Below are 18,596 nucleotides of genomic sequence, written 5' to 3'. Positions count from 1 at the left end.
AAAATGAAGAAATGCAATTCCAAAATGACCTCGTACAAGGTCATTTTAATGTTTTATACCATTTGATTTCCTGTTACAAAAGGTAAAATGTCTTTGATGGTCGCCTTCATCCTGTTCTGCATCCTCATTCCTAAGGGCCAGAAACCCGATTCCCGTTTTCGGTGATGCCTCCCCCAGATTCCTCTCCTCTTCCAAATGTCCCATGAGCCTTTTGCTCTACTATGGATAACCAACCCATTTGACACTTTCAAAAGGAAATCCTGGAAAGACAACATCTTATAATAGGAATTTTAGACATCACATAAAAACAGTGGAAGAGCTGTTTTTAGTCTTCACATTTCAGCGGCCATTTTCTACTCTAAGTCTGAGGCTGGCCCCATTAAGACCTTCCGCTAACTTCTTGTATCCTTGCAGTGGACATCACTATCTGGGTGCTTCATTGTCAAAAAAAACACACAATTCAGTATACCTCAACCTGAACCAACCATCGTTCCATTTATACTGGCTCTTCCGCTGAACTTGATTATGTCAATGATGACATTGTCGTCTTGGTCACTAATGCTTGAAACATGGAGTAATTTGGGGTATCCTATTTCTCAAACTCTGTATCCAAATAGCACTTGTGTACATATTTGATTTCCTTCTCTAGATTAGGAACCTCTTAAAAGGCAGTTGTTTTTTCCCAACTCCATGGCACTCAGCAGCGTCTGATATGTAGCAGATGGTCAGTGAATAGTCGCGGAGTGAATATTAATTATAACAGAAGGTATAGTTGTCATTAATGTGTAGGAGGTGATTTAAATAAGGCGTTTAAAATCATCATAAGCAAGTAACTGAAGGAAGTCTTGCATGATGTTTAGTTTCTATTTGATTGTTCTTTCCTGAAATCTAAGTACATTGGTATCCTACAGTTCTATTCATACTCCCAAGGCCTGCCTGGGCCTGTTGCAAAAAATCATGCTAGGAGAGGGCTCAAAGCCTTATCAGTTAACATGATTCACTAACTCAAAGTGCAGTAGAACAGTATGCCATCCTGGAAGGTGAAATAATCAAAGAATTATTAAATATCTGATAGGATTTTAATCATCATCATATATAATAAAAGGCTAATATGCAAATTGTCCTCGACTGGGAGACCAGGAGTTGGATCACTCACTAAGATGTGGGCTGACCACCAGGGAGCGGCACGGAACATGGCAGGCCACCAGCAGTGGTGACTGGGTGCTGAGGGAGCGAGGGAAGAAGGAGGCAGGGAGGCCGGGAGGCGGGGAACCTGATCAGCCCTGATCACTGGCCAGGCCTAGGGACCCTATCTGTGCATGAATTTCATGCACTGGGTCTCTAGTATAAGTATAAACATTAATCATTTGAAAAGGAAATATTTGAGTATGTACTAATGCATGCGTTGCCTTTAGTTCTGAAGCAAATTTTATTTCAGCATATATGAGCATTGTCCTGATTTTCAATTTTGTTATTTCCAATATAAATTTAAAAAGCAAACTTTTCCAAAGCTATCCCAGCAAAGGCTAGAAAAGATGAGAATAAAAAGATGGAATGCAAATTTGTCGTAATAATCTTTGTTAAGCTTAAGGCATTACTAAGCAATTATAAGTGTAGGATACATTTCCAATTTCTTTGACAACTAGGAGAGATCTCTCTTAATGATCTCCCTCCTTTACTGCACATTAGAATTACTTGGGGAGCTTTTAAAATCCTGATGCCCAGGTTGCACTCCACCAGACTTAAATCAGAATGTCTGAGGGTAGGAGTCAGGCATCAGTATTTTAAAAAGATATTCAGGTGATTCCAAATTGCAGCAATTTGGGAACCCACGCAACTGAGTAAGGGCAAGGAGAAACATATCATGGAAAGCTGAAATAAACAAGATGGTGTGGGAGGGGAAGATCATAAAGGTCCTAGTCACACCTTTATTTTCTTTTTATATGTTCTGGGTATACAAGGTACTTAAATACTTACTGAATTGAACTAGCCTTATTAAATCATGTCATTAGTAGATGACTCAGCCACCCATTTCCATAGTCATTATCATTTTCATATCTCTTAAGCATCCAAGATATTACACTAGCCAACGCACACCCTGATAGCTGTGCTTCATCTTCATCATGGATGAGAGTTTGTAACAGTTATAACACTCCAGTGTGCCAGGAGCCATCCACATCAGGATTCCTTTAAACATTCCTGGTACACACACAAAAAGAAAAAAAAAATATTCCTGGTACAAACTGTATCAAATGGAGTTTCTTGGAAACAGACTCTCGGATGGGAGTTGCATGCAGAAGGTTTACTGGGGGTCCTCTTGAGAGATATACCCACAGGGAGTGAGAAAGATAGGACTGGGCAGAGGGAGAGATGGACCACCGAGGTGGTTGCAGTTGAGGCCTCAGCCTATCTGAAAAGGAGCCCTGCAGATGGATAGCCCTTCAGAGTTGTTACAAATTGAGGCAAGAGAGCCAGGTGTTTGTATTCCTACATTAGCTGGGCAACGGCTGCAGGCTCCCCCTTGGGGGAGGGGCAGATAATTTGACTCTGAGGCTTTTCTCAGAGCTACTCTCAAGGAGGGCTGCAGCAGTTCCAGCAGCTAGAGCAGCGGTTCTCAACCTGTGGGTCGCGACCCCTTTGGGGGACGAACGACCCTTTCATAGGGGTCGCCTAAAACCATCGGAAAACACATATATAATTACATATTATTTTTGTGATGAATCACTATGCTTTAATTATGTTCAATTTGTAACAATGAAAATGCATCCTGCATATCAGATATTTACATTAGGGTTCATAACAGTAGCAAAATTACAGTCATGAAGTAGCAACGAAAATAATTTTATGGTTGGGGGTCACCACAACCTGAGGAACTGTATTAAAGGGTCGCGGCATTAGGAAGGTTGAGAACCACTGAGCTAGAGGATGACTGTTGGTCTAGAAGAGGGGAACTGGTTGAAGGACCACAGTATCTATTACAAAGTTCAAAATGACTTATCTTTGGCCAATACTTTGTGTGGGTTCATGAATCTTTTGACATGGCCTATTGGTTTTGTAGCGCTTCCTTGCTTTTTGGTATAAAAATTCCAGGCTCTACCTGAACTAGAACTGGAATCAGTAGTTTCTCCAAGGGATTTTTTTTTTTTTAAAGAGGTATTCAGCAACCACAAAATGAATGTTAGGGTTGTTTATTAATTCTAGGCTCTTTCTTTCTTTCTTTCTTTCTTTCTTTCTTTCTTTCTTTCTTTCTTTCTTTCTTTCTTCTCTCTTCTTCCTTTTTCTTTTCTTTTTTTTTCTTTTTTTTTTTGTTAAACCTCACATGAGGATATGTTTTTCACTGATTTTCAGAAAGAGTAGAAGGGAGAGAGAGAGAAACATTGAAGTGAGAGAGACACATGGGCTGGTTGCCTCCTGCACCAAGCCTGACTAGGGCTGGGGGGTGGGGATGGAACACAAAACCCAGGTATCTGCCCTTGACCAGGGGCTCTGGCCAATGCTCTAACCACGGAGACACCGGCCAGGGCTAATTCTAGGCCTTTTCAATGGATAGAACTAAAACAATATATTTTTGAAAGGAAAAAAATCACAGACTCATATTAATATTGCCATTTTGAATTTAACATTATAAGATTTTTTATCTCCTTTTCTTTACATTAAAAATTTTAGTTCATAACAACATTAAATATTTGTATTCCCCTATTCTCTTCCCATATATGTTTGAAAACAGTAATACTGCTATTACTGCAAACAATTAGGCTACAAAATAACTTTAAAAATATATCCTTGCAGCTCTCTAGAATATATTCCGATGTGTTTCAGAGTCACTAGATTTTGTGAGCGCACTCTGCTTGATTTGTATCCTCTACAACCTTTTAATTCATTATTTGTAGCAGGACACATTCTTGTCAAATTTGCAGATAACAGGTAGCCCAAAAGATAAGAGAATGTATTAGAAAACAAAAATCAGGGTCACAAATCTCCATTCTTTATAGTGATGGCCTAAGTTTTATACAATAAAATATGATAAGTATAGCTGCAATTATGTAGTTGTTTTATATTCACTTAATAAAAAATAGAAAATTATATTAAAATAAGTACAAACTTAAATTTATTAATAAGAAAGGCTACCACTTTTTGAGTACATATTAGATGCCAGGCACTCTGCTAAATGCTTCATATAATTTTTAAATTTAAACTTGACAAGAACCTCATAAGGCAATAGCAGTAGTATGACATTTGTACTACGACAGCAGTAATAGCTAACATTTACAGAGCATTTCTTCAGTACCAGCTGCTGTTTTAGACTTAATTCTTACAACAAGCCTTCAAATGGGGTACTATTATTATTACCTTTATATAGATTAGGAAATCGAGGCACAGAGAAGTTCAGTAACTTGCCTAGTTCAGACAGGAAATGGAGCTAGGATCCAAATCTGGCAGTCGGCTTCCAAGGCCATGCGTATTCTTCCTCCTTTTACCGATGAGACTGAAGATTCAAGAGGTTGAGAAACTTCCCCGAGTTTCTAGTAAACTAAGGCCTGGGATTCAATTCCACGGCGCTTGATTTTACAACAGATTTTTTAACTGCTCTGCTGTACTGCCTTCCTGTAAAACTACTAAGTAACTAGTAGTTAGATCAGGTGCTTAAACGATATTGGTGGTAATCTTGATAGCAGATTGCAGTTTCACAGACCTCTTCCTTCTGAAAGTTCAGGAGGTTAAGCACGTTGCTCAAGCTTACAGATAGCGAGTTGTAAAGTTGCCGTTCACACCAGGTCTGCCTCCGAAGCAGGCAGAACGTCCTGTACTGTGCAAGAAGATAACGATGATAAGATGAAAAGACGACTTGCAGGTTCAATGTGAGGCAGTGGTCTGATGCTCCTGCCACCAGGTAAGTGCTACCCGAAGCTGCGCTGTAGAAATACAGTGTTCAGAGCAAGGGAGGCGACAGTCCCACTTGGTCCCGCGGAGATGGAGCCCACCTGGAGCGCTGTGCGCGCGTGGGCCCCACACTCTGAGGGTCACGGACTCACCTGAAGCCCAGCCCGAGGGGAGCGCCCAGTGGGGTGGGGAAGGCGCTGAGTAACATGTCTCAGGGAAGAACTGTTAAAACTCTGAGAGTAGTCTCCGTGCAGGCTGAATAGCTAGTATTTAAAGTGTCCTCACGTGGTGGAGGATGGGACACACTCCAGAGCAGCGGTTCTCAACCTTGGAATCACCTGGGAATCTTTTCAAAATCCTGATTTCTGGGCCTCATCCTCCGGAAATTCTGTTTCTTTGTTATGGGGTGAGGCCACAACATTAGTAACAAAGAAACAGAATTTCCGGAGGATGAGGCCCAGAAATCAGGATTTTAAAAAAAGATTCCCAGGTGATTCTAATGTGCAGCCAAGGTTGAGAACCACTGCTCCAGAGGGAAGAATGAAGCTGCATAGACAGAGAATCAAAGAAGTGGATTTGGCTCCTCACAGGGAGGGAGGCCCACCTGGTGTTTGGAGCTGTTTAGAAAGAATATGGGCTTCCTTGTCAGAGTGAAATTGTTTTCACTGATCAGAACCTGGATGAGCTCTTACGGTGGGTGTGTGAAGACGTATAAGTCAGGTGTGGTGGTTCTGACATTTTGGTGGTATAAGGCCCACATGGGGGAACTTGGTAACTAGCACTGATTTCCAGGCCTCACTTTTAGAAGTATTGACTCAGTAGATCCAGCTGAAGGTCCAAGACTCTCTGCCTTTTTAACAAGCAGCCGGGTAGATCCAAACCAGGTGGTCAGGGCCCACACTTTGAGAGCTAGTCAGGCTGATAAACTCTGAAATCTCTTCCACTTATTTCGCAAATAAACATTTCAGTAACTAATGTCTGTAGTCAACATATGGACTGTGCAGAGAAAGTTGTAAGTTCTATGAAAGATTCAAGACAAAATTCTTTAATATGGTGACAGTTACAATTAGAAGTGAACTTATTTGGAATGTAGGATATTAGAATATGGAAGGAGAAGGCTTGATTCTCAATTTGTCAGGTAAGACTTAAAAAGTGCAATGGAAGTTACAAATGCAGTTTGAAAATCTTTAAACAGAGAACCCTGTCGACATAGACAAGGAGCAATTTCATGGGGGCCGCGAAAAAAGCTGAGCATCCTGAATGACAGCACCTGTGTCAGGCTAAACACCCATACCAGGCTTTGGGGCCCAGGCTACTATAAATTTCCGCCTGAAACTAACAGAACATGTGTGAGCGAGAGTCGGAAACTAAAAGCATAGTTGGTCTTCTGACTCTGGCCCACTTCGTGTTGGGGCTGAAGATTTTTTGCTGGTAAGTACAATAATTTTTTATTAATATTAACTTTTATTTAAAGCATGCAACCTGAGAGCCACATTTTAAAATGTTTTTGCTCTCTATAAATATGTTTTTTAAAAGTGGGGCTTGGTGTAATTACTGTCCAACATAAAGACTTTTTCTTTTACTCAAGTTGCATAATGAAGTTTTATTTGCTTCTTAGGTGTATTAAAGTTTAAAAAAGATATTTTTCCTTTGAAATTTGTTAAAAATTGGCTAGTTGAAGAGGTGGTATTTTTGCCTGTTTTGTTGATAGTACTCATGTGCTTATTTAGTTATTAAAAACTAGCAAATAATTTCTAATTAAAATGTAAGGTGTATACAATTTCCAAAGAGTGACTACATGTTGGTAAGTGAGGCTCGCGGTTCTATTTCATTCATTCTTGCTTCCTTTTAATGGTTGCAGACCTCATAGATTTTTCTCCTTGAATCATGAGAGATGAAATTGCAACAGCAGTTTTCTTTGTCACAAGATTGGTGAAAAAGCATGACAAGCTGAGTAAACAGCAAATAGAAAACTTTGCAGAAAAGCTGATGACTATCTTGTTTAAAACATACAGAGGCCACTGGCACTCTGAGTGCCCCTCTAAAGGGCAAGCCTTCAGGTGAGAGCTGGTGCGGGGTGTGGGGAAGCGGGGGGAACAGGCACTGGCAATGATTTTGTTGGCACCCTGTGAGGAATGCAAGTTGTATGGACTGAATGTGGGCTTGCTTGAAAGAGATACTTAGTGACAGTGCAGATGAATATTCTTAGCACAAACCCCCTTGTGTGAGGTGGATGGAGCAATTTCTAACTGGTGTTAACGGTGAAAGATATGCAGTGAACGCTTGGTGAATGAATTGTGTGACTCAGGGATGCAACTCACATTCTGAGTTGCTGTGAGAAAAGCTGAGGTTTCACTCTTATTTGTAAAACTGGAGGGTGGGGAAGGGGTGGGGGAAGCAGGGGTGAGGTGGGAGCTTTGTGTATTGCAGCAGAAGCCTAGAACCATATTTCTTCTAAGTCCTAACTAAAACAGAGTGCGGTGGTTCTCACAATGCCTGTCTGTGCCCTTGGAGTGGCTGGTAATGGTGACATTCATGTCTGATAGTTTCTATGATCCTCGTGCTAAAGCGCCTGTTGCCATGCCTTTGTTTCCCTTCCCTTGCTTTTTAAGGTGTATCCGGATAAATAATAATCAGAATAAAGATCCCATTCTACAGAGGGCTTGTGATGAAAGTAAAGTGAATTTTTCTCACCTGGGACTTCCAAAGGAGATGACCATATGGGTAGATCCCTTTGAAGTTTGCTGCAGGTGAGTAACCTCATTGGAAGTAAGAGTCTGCGTTCCCTCTGACAGGTGGAAACCTTAGGTTAGTTAGTCAGTTCTGTACACGTTTGTGAAAGATGGTGCCCTGGCTTAACAGCGAGGGCAATGGTTGGTTAAGGTTTTAGTTGCAAACTTTATTAGACAACGCAGACTTCCAGGAGGAGTGGGAAGCACAACGATTTTGCATAATATTTGAAATTTGATTTTAATTTCTGCCAATAGTAGATTATGTCTAAGTCCTTCAGGCAGTATCAAGGGGGAAGAGGAGTTATCTACCATGGGGCAATTCAGGCCATCAGTTCATTCAAAAGAAATGAGTCTTTGTCTTTTTCTGAGCAGTTAACCAAGATAGCACTTAAGGAACACCCCCACCAATTACAACAGTGCAGTAGCTGAAGGTCATAACGTCTCTCAACTTGCTTTGCTGTCAAGTCATTTCAATTTGTTTTTCAAAATAACTCTTTTTGTAAGTTAGTGAGTTGTCTCCAGAAGAAATTAGAGATGAGCTGTGAGACATTGAATCCCAAACAAATACTTTATTTTCTTTTCCTACTTAGGTATGGTGAGAAAAATCACCCGTTTACAGTTGCTTCTTTCAAAGGCAGATGGGAGGAATGGGAGCTCTCCCGACAAGTCCTGGATGCTGTCAGTAGAGCCTCACTAGACTACTCCTCAGGCACTTCCTCCGATGAAGAGAGTTGTAGCAGAGAGCCCCGGAAAATTCCTAAAGTCAGCAATCCGAGGAGTATTTATCAGGTAAAGTGTGCTCCAGGTCTCCTGTCTACTTGTATTCCTATTCTGATTCTAAAAAGAATATGCTGACTGTAAAAGCAAAGAAACAACAATTGGAAAACCTGGAAAAAACCAAAACTACAAAGTTTAAAATCACAATATTAATATTCTGGCAAAACGTTTTTCTGTGTTTTGTTTTTTCCTTCTATATGTAGCTCCTCTACTTGGCTGAATGATCAGGATCTAGACTATCATCTGCAGTCCCATTTTTCCATATAGTATTTGGACATAAACTTCCTTTCACCTAAATTTCTTCAGAATTAAATATTAAAATTAGTGGCCTTTCTTATTTTTTTATTTTTATTTTATTTTTAAATTTTTTTTTTTTACCACAACCCATAGAAAGACCCGCATAGCTATATGTTAGAAATAGTTTTCATGAAACACTACTTACCCTTAGTAGGTACAATGATTCCAACGCTTTGAATTAAATTAAATTGATTTCAACCATCTAAATTGATTTCATGACTCATTAATGGTGGCAACCCACAGTTTGAAAAACAGTGATCTAGGGAGATCTGTGTTGACACTTTGTATGTGTATACTTGTATGTTTCCTTAAAATGATCACTTATGGCCCTAGCTGGTTTGGCTCAGTGGATAGAGCATCGACCTGCAGACTCAAGGGTCCCGGATTCGATTCCAGTCAATGGCACATGCCCGGGTTGTGGGCTCGATCCCCAGTGGAGGGCACACAGGAGGCAGCCAATCAATGGTTCTCTTTCATCATTGATGTTTCTATCTCTCTCTCCCTCCCCCTTCCTCTCTGAAATTAATAAAAAAATATTAAAAAAATAAAATAAAATGATCACTTATGTATTCACATGTTAAAGTAATTTAAATACTTAAAATTTTAATATTCATTTGCTTTCCTAGTAATTTTCTCAGTTACTCTAGATACCTGCCAATAATAAATTATTTCCACATTGTTATATAAAAAAAGCTGATAACTTATACAGAAAGATGTCTGAATTTTAAATTATTTCTGGAGATTTGATTCTCAGACATGGAATTACTAGGTCCATACATTTTAATAAATGTATGGACATTTTACTCATTCTCAATGTACAGCCAAAGTACCTTTTAGAAAATTATATTTATTTGTAGTCTAACCAGCTTTATGTGACAAAGTGTTTACCATTTTTTCTAAAATTGAGTATTCTCACTTAAAAATAGTTTTGATAACAATACTATTACAGATATTATTAAAGTTTAAAAATTAAAAATCTCCATGTCCCCAAATGTTTTAGGTATTTACTATCTTAATGAATTTCCTCTTTTTTATCCACTTATCATTTAAGTTCTGAATGTATTAGTATAGGCTCTTCAAACTTTAAGAGTATTTTAACTTGTCATTTTACTGGAAAATATTACTTCTCCAGCTTGTTTAGTTTTCTAAACTCTATAGATAGTTTGTACATAGTTCTATGTGTGTAAAAGTTTAAAATTATATAATGAAATATTTGCCCTTAGTTCTATTTTTTAAATTAATTAATTTATTGTCGAAAGTTTTACATATGTCTCATTTTCCCCACTTGACCCCCCACCCCAGCCATTCCCACCCCAGGCAAGCCCCCACCGCCCCAGTGTCTGTGTCCATTGGTTATGCTAATATGCATGCATACAAGTCCTTTGGTTGCTCTCTAACCACCCCCACCCCCCGCCATTTGTCTCTGGATCTGTTCTTGTTCATCAAATTATGTTGATCATTATATCCCACATATGAGTGAGATCATGTGATATCTTTCTCTGACTGGCTTATTTTGCTTAGCATAATGCTCTCCAGTTCCATCCATGCTGTTGCAAATGGTGAAAGTTCCTTCTTTTTTATAGCGCTGTAGTGTTCCATTGTGTAGATGCACCACTGCTTTTTAATCCACTCATCTGCTGATGGGCACTTAGGTTGTTTCCAAATCTTAGCTATTGTAAATTGTGCTGCTATGAACATAGGGTGCATATATCCTTTCTGATTGGTGTTTCTGGTTTATTGGGATATAGTCCTAGAAATGGGATTACTGGGTCAAATGGGAGTTCCATTTTTAACTTTTTGAGGAAACTCCATACTGTCTTCCACTGTGGCTGCACAGTCTGCATTCCCACCCGCAGTGCACGAGGGTTCCTTTTTCTCCACATCCTCTCCAGCACTTGTCATTTGTTGATGATAGCCATTCTGACAGGTGTGAGATGGTACCTCATTGTTGTTTTGATTTGCATCTCTCGGATGATTAGTGACTTTGAGCATGTTTTCATGTGTCTCTTGGCTTTCTGAATGTCCTCTTTCAAAAAGTGTCTATCTAGGTCCTTTGCCCATTTTTTGATTGGATTGTTCATCTCCCTTTTGTTAAATTAAAAGTTCCCTGTAAATGTTGGAGATTAAACCCTTATCGGTGATATCATTGGCAAATATGTTCTCCATGCAGTGGGCTTTCTTGTTGTTTTGTTGATGGTTTCTTTTGCTGTGCAGAAGCTTTTTATTTTGATGTAGTCCCATTTGTTTATTTTCTCCTTAGTCTCTCTTCACCTGGTTTTGGAATTAGGGTAATGCTGGCTTCATAGAAAGAGCTTGGAAGTGTGCCTTCCTCTTGAATTTTTTGAAATAGTCTGAGGAGGATCGTTTTTAGTTCTTCTTTGGATGCTTGATGGAACTCCCCTATAAAGCCATCCCGGACCAGGGCTTTTGTTTGCTGGAAGATTTTTGATCACTGCTTCAATTGCTTCAGTAGTTATCGGCCTATTCAGGTTTTTTGATTCTTCCTGATTGAGATCTAATTCTATTTTTATGCTTAGAAAGGCCATCTTCCATTTAGGGATCAGCCATATTCTTCTAGACAATATCATTTCAGAGTATAGTCTATAAAACATCTGTATTGGTCACTTGAGATGTTTAAAATGGATATTTCTAGACCTCCACTCAGAGATCATGATTAGACAGTTTTGGGTCCCACCAGTGGGGTGGGGTGAGGTAGGGGAGAATGTACAAATATATAGACATTTGCATAAATGTGTTTTAAAAAATTTTATTTAGATTAAAACATTTTTATTTAAAGGTATGAAATTGACTTGCTTTATACCCTTGAAAATGCTAGCCAATTTTCCAAATATGATTATCCACTTCTCTTCATTTGAACTTCCTATGCTTTTGAAACATTTAACTTCTGAGTTATAAGTTTTATTTAATCCTTAGAGCTAGCTTCTTAGTTTAAAAAAGATCTTTATGCACCTTTTTATCATTTTTTTCTTCTTTTTTCCAGGTTGAAAACCTGAAACGGCCCTTTCAAACTTGGTTCCAAATCCCCCCCAAAAAGAACGTATTGGATGGCGGTCTGGGCCACCTGAGAAATGCTTATCACGCACTGCATAGGAACCGCAGGGGCCATAAGCCTGCGGCTGTGTGCCTGGTGGACAGGTACCACTGGGTCAACACCAACCCGTAAGGCAGTGGCTGCGCACTCAGTGCCATAGCGCTCAGAGGGGCCACTTTATTTTCTCTAAAACAAAACTAGTCTGAGGTTGAGAGGCTCATGAAACAGAAAAAGTAACATTAGGGACCAGGGTGCATGATGGGAATCCTCTCACACAAATCATGACAGTGTTCTTAGCTGTACTTTTAATTCTTATTTAATTTTATATGAAGTTTTAGATAACATTGATGAATGTACTCTGAAGGTAATAGAATGAAGATATTAACCTGTGATAAGATTTAGTGAATTATGAAAAGTAACAGTTTAAATAAACGTGTTGTTTTTAATATATTCCTCGTTCAGTTTGTTGCAAGAAAATTTTAAGTTTCTTTCTTCGTTAGCCATTAAAAAAAAAAAAAAGCAGGTCTTCATTTAGGGAAGAGTGAGCCTCATAATATAGTTTTCTGGTTCTACTTTGTTACCTGCCATCACTTTTATTTCATAAGGCCAGTGAGAGCTTGTTTGAAAATTGCTCTTTAAGATACATAATTCCCTTTATAAAAAAAATTGGTTTTATTTCTAAACCTCGTAATAGACTTAATAATTATGACTTATTTTATAAGAGCGATACATGCTCATCATAAGAATTCAAGCTAAGTGGAAAAACAGCACCAAGAAAATAAAATGCGATCACGTCCAGCCAGAAATTACCGTTATTCACATTAAAAGGTGACCATCATTCCAGTCATCCTCTTCTATATACAGATGTAAGGATCTGTACACACACAATTTAACAAGAAAACCATGCTACAGGAGCCACTTGTAAATATTTGGATTTAACTTTATTTGATCTTAGCAAAACAAAGAAACCTAAAGTGAAACAGAATTGTTGAAATATTCATCAGCTTTTCTATCACAAAGTATCTTATATCCTGAAAGACTTCTTTATGTTTTTTTTTTTTTTTAAAGGGAAAACACCAAGAGGCTGGAATAATCTTCAAAACTTAAAAAATTTATGCAGTTATTGGTTACTTGTGGCTATATAAGCTGCAGAAATTAGCACTCTTAGTTTTTCTTTGTCCCTTATTTCCCATGTCATTTTTTAAAAAACGGAGGTGTAATCGACAGATAGCATTATATTATTTTCAGGTATACATTATATTATTTTCAGGTATACAACATGATTCGGGTATTTGTGTACCCCGTGAAATCATCACCACAGTAAGTCGAGTTAACATGCACCATCATACATAGTTACAAAATTTTTCTTGTGATGACAACTTTTAAGATTTACTCTCTTGGCAACTTTCAAATACGTGGCCTTTTTAATGTTACAGTTTAATATTTATGTTCTGTCCTAAAACAATTATTCCTATAGTTTTTTTCTTAGTTCTAATGTTAAAACTGATTCAATGTTCATCAATAAACTTTTCTATACTGTGAAATCTATTTTGATTCATTTTTGGTGAACTGGATTTAGCAGCTTTTCTTTTTTAAAAATGTTTTGAGATAATTGTAAATTTACATACAGTTAAGAAATAGATACTGTGCACTCTTTACCCAGTTTCCACCAAAGGTAACATTTTGTGAAACTATAACATCACCACCAAATACAGAACATTTGCATCACCCACCAGCATCCCTCTTGTTGCCTTTAATAGTCACACCCACTTCCTTCCCACTATCATCCCTTCCTTAACCCCCTTGACAATTACTAATCTGTTCCCCATTTCTATAATTTTGCCACCTCAAGCATGTTATAAATGGAATCATATGTAGGTAAACTTTTGGGGTTGGCTTTTTTCACTAAGCAAAGTTCTATGAAGATTCACCCAGGTGGTTGCATGTATCAGTAGTTTGTTCCTTATTATATATCACTAGTGGCCCTGCGCATGAATCCATGCACGAGTAGCTCTCCACTGCACTGTAGCTCGCTGTCCCGCCCTCCTGCTGATCGGTCGTTACTGTCACGGCATAATGACCATTTACATATTACCTCTTTATTATATAGGATGGTATAAAAGTTTGCCTGTCAAAGGATGACAACTGAGTTTTCTAGTTTGGGGGATTATGGATAAAACTGCTATAAACATTCATGCACATAGACGGGGAACGTAAGTTTTTGTTTCTCTGGGATAAGTGCCTTAGAGTGCAAATTAATACTGGGTCACATGATTGTTGTATGTTTGGATTTGTAAGAAGTTATCACACTGTTTTATAGGGTGGCTGTACCATTACTCCCACCAGCAATGTATGAAGGATGTAGTTTCTTCATATCGGTGCCTGCCTTTGGTTTAGGTCTCTTCCCACTTACCAGAATTACTTAAATTAAAAAAAAATAGTGTCAAATCATTGTAGTTTTACCATCTATATATTCTCTTCGGTGCAATGTCTGTGCCATGTCTTGTGTCCATCTCAGGAAGGGGTTCCTCATAGCTGTTGGACTGGAATGGAAATTCCAGCTTCTCATGTTGTTTCGAGTAATGCTTTGGTGACGGTGGCCCTATTACCAGTGGGCAGTAGTGAAAGTTCTAACCTAACTCTTGGCCTCTGCTGATGCCACTCCAGTGGGAGGGTGGTGGTGAGGGGACTTGTTGCTGCCATATTGTTAGTAGATGTCTAGATTTGCCACATGGTCTCCACTGACATCATGGGGTTGAGGGGGGTTTGTAACTGCCCTGTGGGGATGAAAGGTGAAAACCCCCTGCTTGCTACTTCATCTTTTCTGGCACCTCCACAGGAGGAGGTTGGGGTGCCTTGTTACAGGTTGGTGAGTGGGGGGAAGTCTAGACTCCCCAATCAACTTTTCTGGGTGTGGTTGGAGGCAGGGGGTTTGTTTGTTTGTACTTTGGGCTGTGGTGTTTGGCTGGAGTAAAGCAGTCATTGTCTAAAGGTTTCCTGTCCTCGTGGGATGCTCCGTTCTCAGCCCTCTGGCTGAAGAGAGCAGGCTTTTGTGGAGCTCTCTGGGTCTGTGCTCAATGGTGATTGTGGGTTGCTGGGGTTTATTTCTAAGTTTGGAAAACAGGAAGAAAAAAGAGAATCTGTGGAGGTTACCATCACAGGCTGCCTTGGGCTCAGAGGTCCCTGGCTGTTCTGTTTTCTTCTCGACACCTTTCAAGATCTTCTTGTTTATTTTTTATACATAATACCCAGGGATTTTAGTTGTATTTGGTGGAAGGAGTAGGGAAAAGTATGCCACTTCATCTTCCTGGAAACAGAAGTCTATGCACTACTCTTGAAGTTAAAAACCAAATTTTTTTTAAAACAATTAAGTATTATATTTTGGGGAAAGGGTTCTTTTTGATAATAATTGGTGAAATATGGCTTCTGTACCTATTGAGGTTTTCTTATCCTTTTCTGCTCAGTGGGCTATTATTGTGTGTGTATGTGTGTGCATACAGGCTAATTCCTTAAAGATAACTCGAATATCAAAACTTAATCTCACATTTATTGATTTAATTCAGCAAGAAATACACATAAGACAGCAGGAAAGAGAACATGGTCCCTGCCTTGTAGTCTGTGGCATTTCCATTAAAAAGTTCATGCTTACTAAAAACTTACAGCTGTTAATGTATTAATGGAATCAGGTGCAGGGCCCAAGAAATCAGGAAGTTGGATCATGTTTGGGTAGGTGCATTACTCAGCCAAAACTAAGAATACAAAAGAAAGAGCTTTACTTTCTGCATAGCATTTTCTTTACCACCTCTCTCAGAGGCCCTGGACTTTTGCCTAAGTATCCTAAATAGTATTGCATGTCTGGCATAATTAATCTTCACTTTACTCACTGGGAAATTCATTTAATAATTTATATAAATAGTTCAATAAAATCCTTAAGTGCATACTCCATTATTTATCATATCATCTCAAAGTACTGGAGAAGTCTTTAATCTTGTAATGTTGTGCATTTATTGCAGGTGTGAGTGTATATATGAATCTAATAATTTAATCTGAATGGCTATTTAAGATGACTAGGTGAGCAAACTCTAGCAGCAAAGAAATGAGAACTGAAGGTCAGTGTAAGATGGTAGAAATAGAGGAGTTAGATGCAGTAAACTGATTCTGAGCAGATATTCTTTATGACCCGCTTTAAAACTTTTTGATAACCTTAATTGTAAATCTTCTTGTCATGTTCTCTCACAGTGTTTTTTACTTTAACTTATTTCCCCTAAAGTAGTTTACCATTAGTATTTTGATTGGAGTTAGAGTTAAATCTTCAGCCATGTGAAGAAATTTCTTAATTATAACAAAAGACCTGCCGGGCTAAAAAATGTTGAATATGAATTGGATACTGCATTCACTAATTAGTTATTATTCATTATCTACCCACATAGTGTTTCTTTACTAACCTGTCTTCTTTGCATTGCTCAATAGACTCGGTAACAACTGTTATATTAGTTTAAAAAATCCTTTTTACAGTAATATAAAACCCTGAGTGAGAATCATCGTGGAGCACAAGGAAGAGAAGCATCCTTGTGAGAAGCAGTTTGAATTGCTGGCATTGGATTTGTAATTTGAGCAGGCATTTGGTTTGAGTTTTGTATTTGAAAATTTGTGTGTGGGGGGGCTTCTATTGGTTCATGTGATGGTGGTGTCTCTCCTGAGTAGCACTCAAATCCACCTGGAAACTTTAGTTTCAGATTACTGCTCATCTCTTTGAGGTGCTCCAACTGGGGCCTCCAAAGTGAACTTTGTATATGCCACATGGACTACATTTTATGTACTCTTATTCCTGATCACTAAATATTGTGCAAATATATCTAACTACTTTGTGTGACTCGGAAACAGACAATTTTAGATGTTAGTCAGTCGGACAATTGATAATATATATAAATTTTACATAGAAAGAAGGCCAGTCAATATTTTTAACAGATATTTTAATAAGATATGTGATCTAATGAGTCATAGTGAAAATGTCAGTATGTTCTTTATCTTCTGTGCTAAATATTAGCCCCTGTTATTTTATATATCACCCATGATTATAATATACATTAATGTGAATCATATATGAGTATTATAGCTATTTAAAATATTTTATCAGCTTCATCAGATATTGTTTTGACATATTTAATACCATTTAATTATGCAGCCTGAAATGAAATCACTATTTTCTTTCTAGATCTAAAAAATAAAATAAAAGAGAGACATATGTAGTTATTTTTATAAAAAGACAATCCACAGAATGAAGAAAATTTATTTCAGAATAAAGAATTCCTACAAATCAATTAAATAGGTGATCCAATGGGAAATGGGCAAAATACTTGACTAGACACTTCTCAAGAGAAGATTTTTAAATGGTGTACAAATATATGAAAGATGCTCAGGTACACGGGCCACCAGGAAAGTGCAAATTAAAACCACATACCCAGGGGAATGGGTAAAATAAAAATGCAACGTACTAAGGACTGGTAAAGACGAAGAGGGACCAGAACTCTTATCCATTGTTGGTGGCAGTATATATTTATGCAATCACTTTGGAAGTCTGACTTGTAGTATCTACTAAAGTTGAGCATCTCCAATATTTATTGTTTTTTAAAGATATGACATTTAAGATGCTTACAAATAACTTTTTATTGAGCAGCAGTAGGTACCATTATGGTATAGTAAAAGAAAACCTGAATAAGAAGTGGTGTATCCAAGTTCTAATTACTTTTTAAAAAATATATTTTATTTTTTACAGAGAGGAAGGGAGAGGGATAGAGAGTTAGAAACATCTATGAGAGAGAAACATCAATCAGCTGCCTCCTGCACACCTCCTACTGGGGATGTGACTGAAACCAAGGTACATGCCCTTGACCGGAATGGAACCTGGGACCCTTCAGTCCACAGGCCGACGCTCCATCCACTGAGCCAAACCGGTTAGGGCTCTAATTACTTTTTGCCCTCTTCTAGCTGGGTGAACTGGGGCAAGTCTGAGTCTCAGTTTCTGCTCTCTAGGATTAATACTTTACCTACCTCGGGGCAGAGGGATACATTCTGTGATTGTTTGGATCCTTTCCAACTCTTAGATCTAAGATCCATATCTGTTGGTACTTGGGAAGCTCTTAAATAAGGTGCTGATGACCTAACTTATTCACAACACCGTTCATTTCCAATCCTTTGCTCTGCTTACATGCTCAATGATAGACATGGTCCCAAACACACAATAAAAAGCTTCAATGTATGCATCAGAGTACAATCTGAATAGTGTAGATCTGAAGGGCACCTCATCTTATCATCATCCCCAAATTGATCTCTTGGTTTTCTTGGGAATTGTTGCTCTGTAGCAAGGATGCTTTTCAGGAAATGTTCCATATTGGTGAAGTGGAGAAGATCTTTGTTTGTCATAATATACTGTGCAGAGTGTGGAGGACAGAATCAATACTTTTGCTCCTATCTCTTTTAAGGACTTTTGGATCTTCCTAGCCAGTGTGCTGACCAGAAAGTATTATATGTAATTCTGCTTTCAAAATAGAACCAGGCCTGGCAGTAGCTCAGTTGTTTGGAGTGTCATCCAGCACACTAACTGATGTTTCTCTCTCTCCCCCCCTTTCCCTTCCTCTCTAAAATCAATAAAGGAAACATCCTTGGGCGGGATTAGAAAAGTTAAGACTTCTTTATGGATGGTGGTTGGCAGAGGACTGACATTCCAGCCCCACAGTGACCTCTGTCTTGGCAAATTATTTTTATACATCTAAGCCTCAGTTTCCTCATCTGTAAGTTAGAAATAAAAGTAGCCTGTATTGTATAAGGGCATGGGGAAGATTAAATGAGATAATGCA

General features: G+C 38.4%; 1 protein-coding gene across 1 annotated transcript; it reads left to right on the top strand.

The window, feature by feature from the left end:
• The first annotated feature begins 6,768 nt into the window (after nt 1-6,768).
• Nucleotides 6,769-8,468, top strand: BTG4 (BTG anti-proliferation factor 4). The gene is made up of 3 exons (XM_036323922.1): nt 6,769-6,941; nt 7,494-7,631; nt 8,204-8,468. The coding sequence occupies exons 1-3, from the start codon at nt 6,769-6,771 to the stop codon at nt 8,466-8,468; spliced, it is 576 nt and encodes a 191-aa protein (XP_036179815.1).
• The last annotated feature ends 10,128 nt before the right edge of the window (nt 8,469-18,596 follow it).

The sequence above is a fragment of the Myotis myotis genome, unplaced genomic scaffold, assembly GCF_014108235.1.
Source record: "Myotis myotis isolate mMyoMyo1 unplaced genomic scaffold, mMyoMyo1.p scaffold_m19_p_10, whole genome shotgun sequence".
Taxonomy (NCBI): domain Eukaryota; kingdom Metazoa; phylum Chordata; class Mammalia; order Chiroptera; family Vespertilionidae; genus Myotis; species Myotis myotis.
The sequence above is the reverse complement of the archived record's forward strand: the minus strand, read 5'-3'. Positions and strand labels throughout refer to the sequence as shown.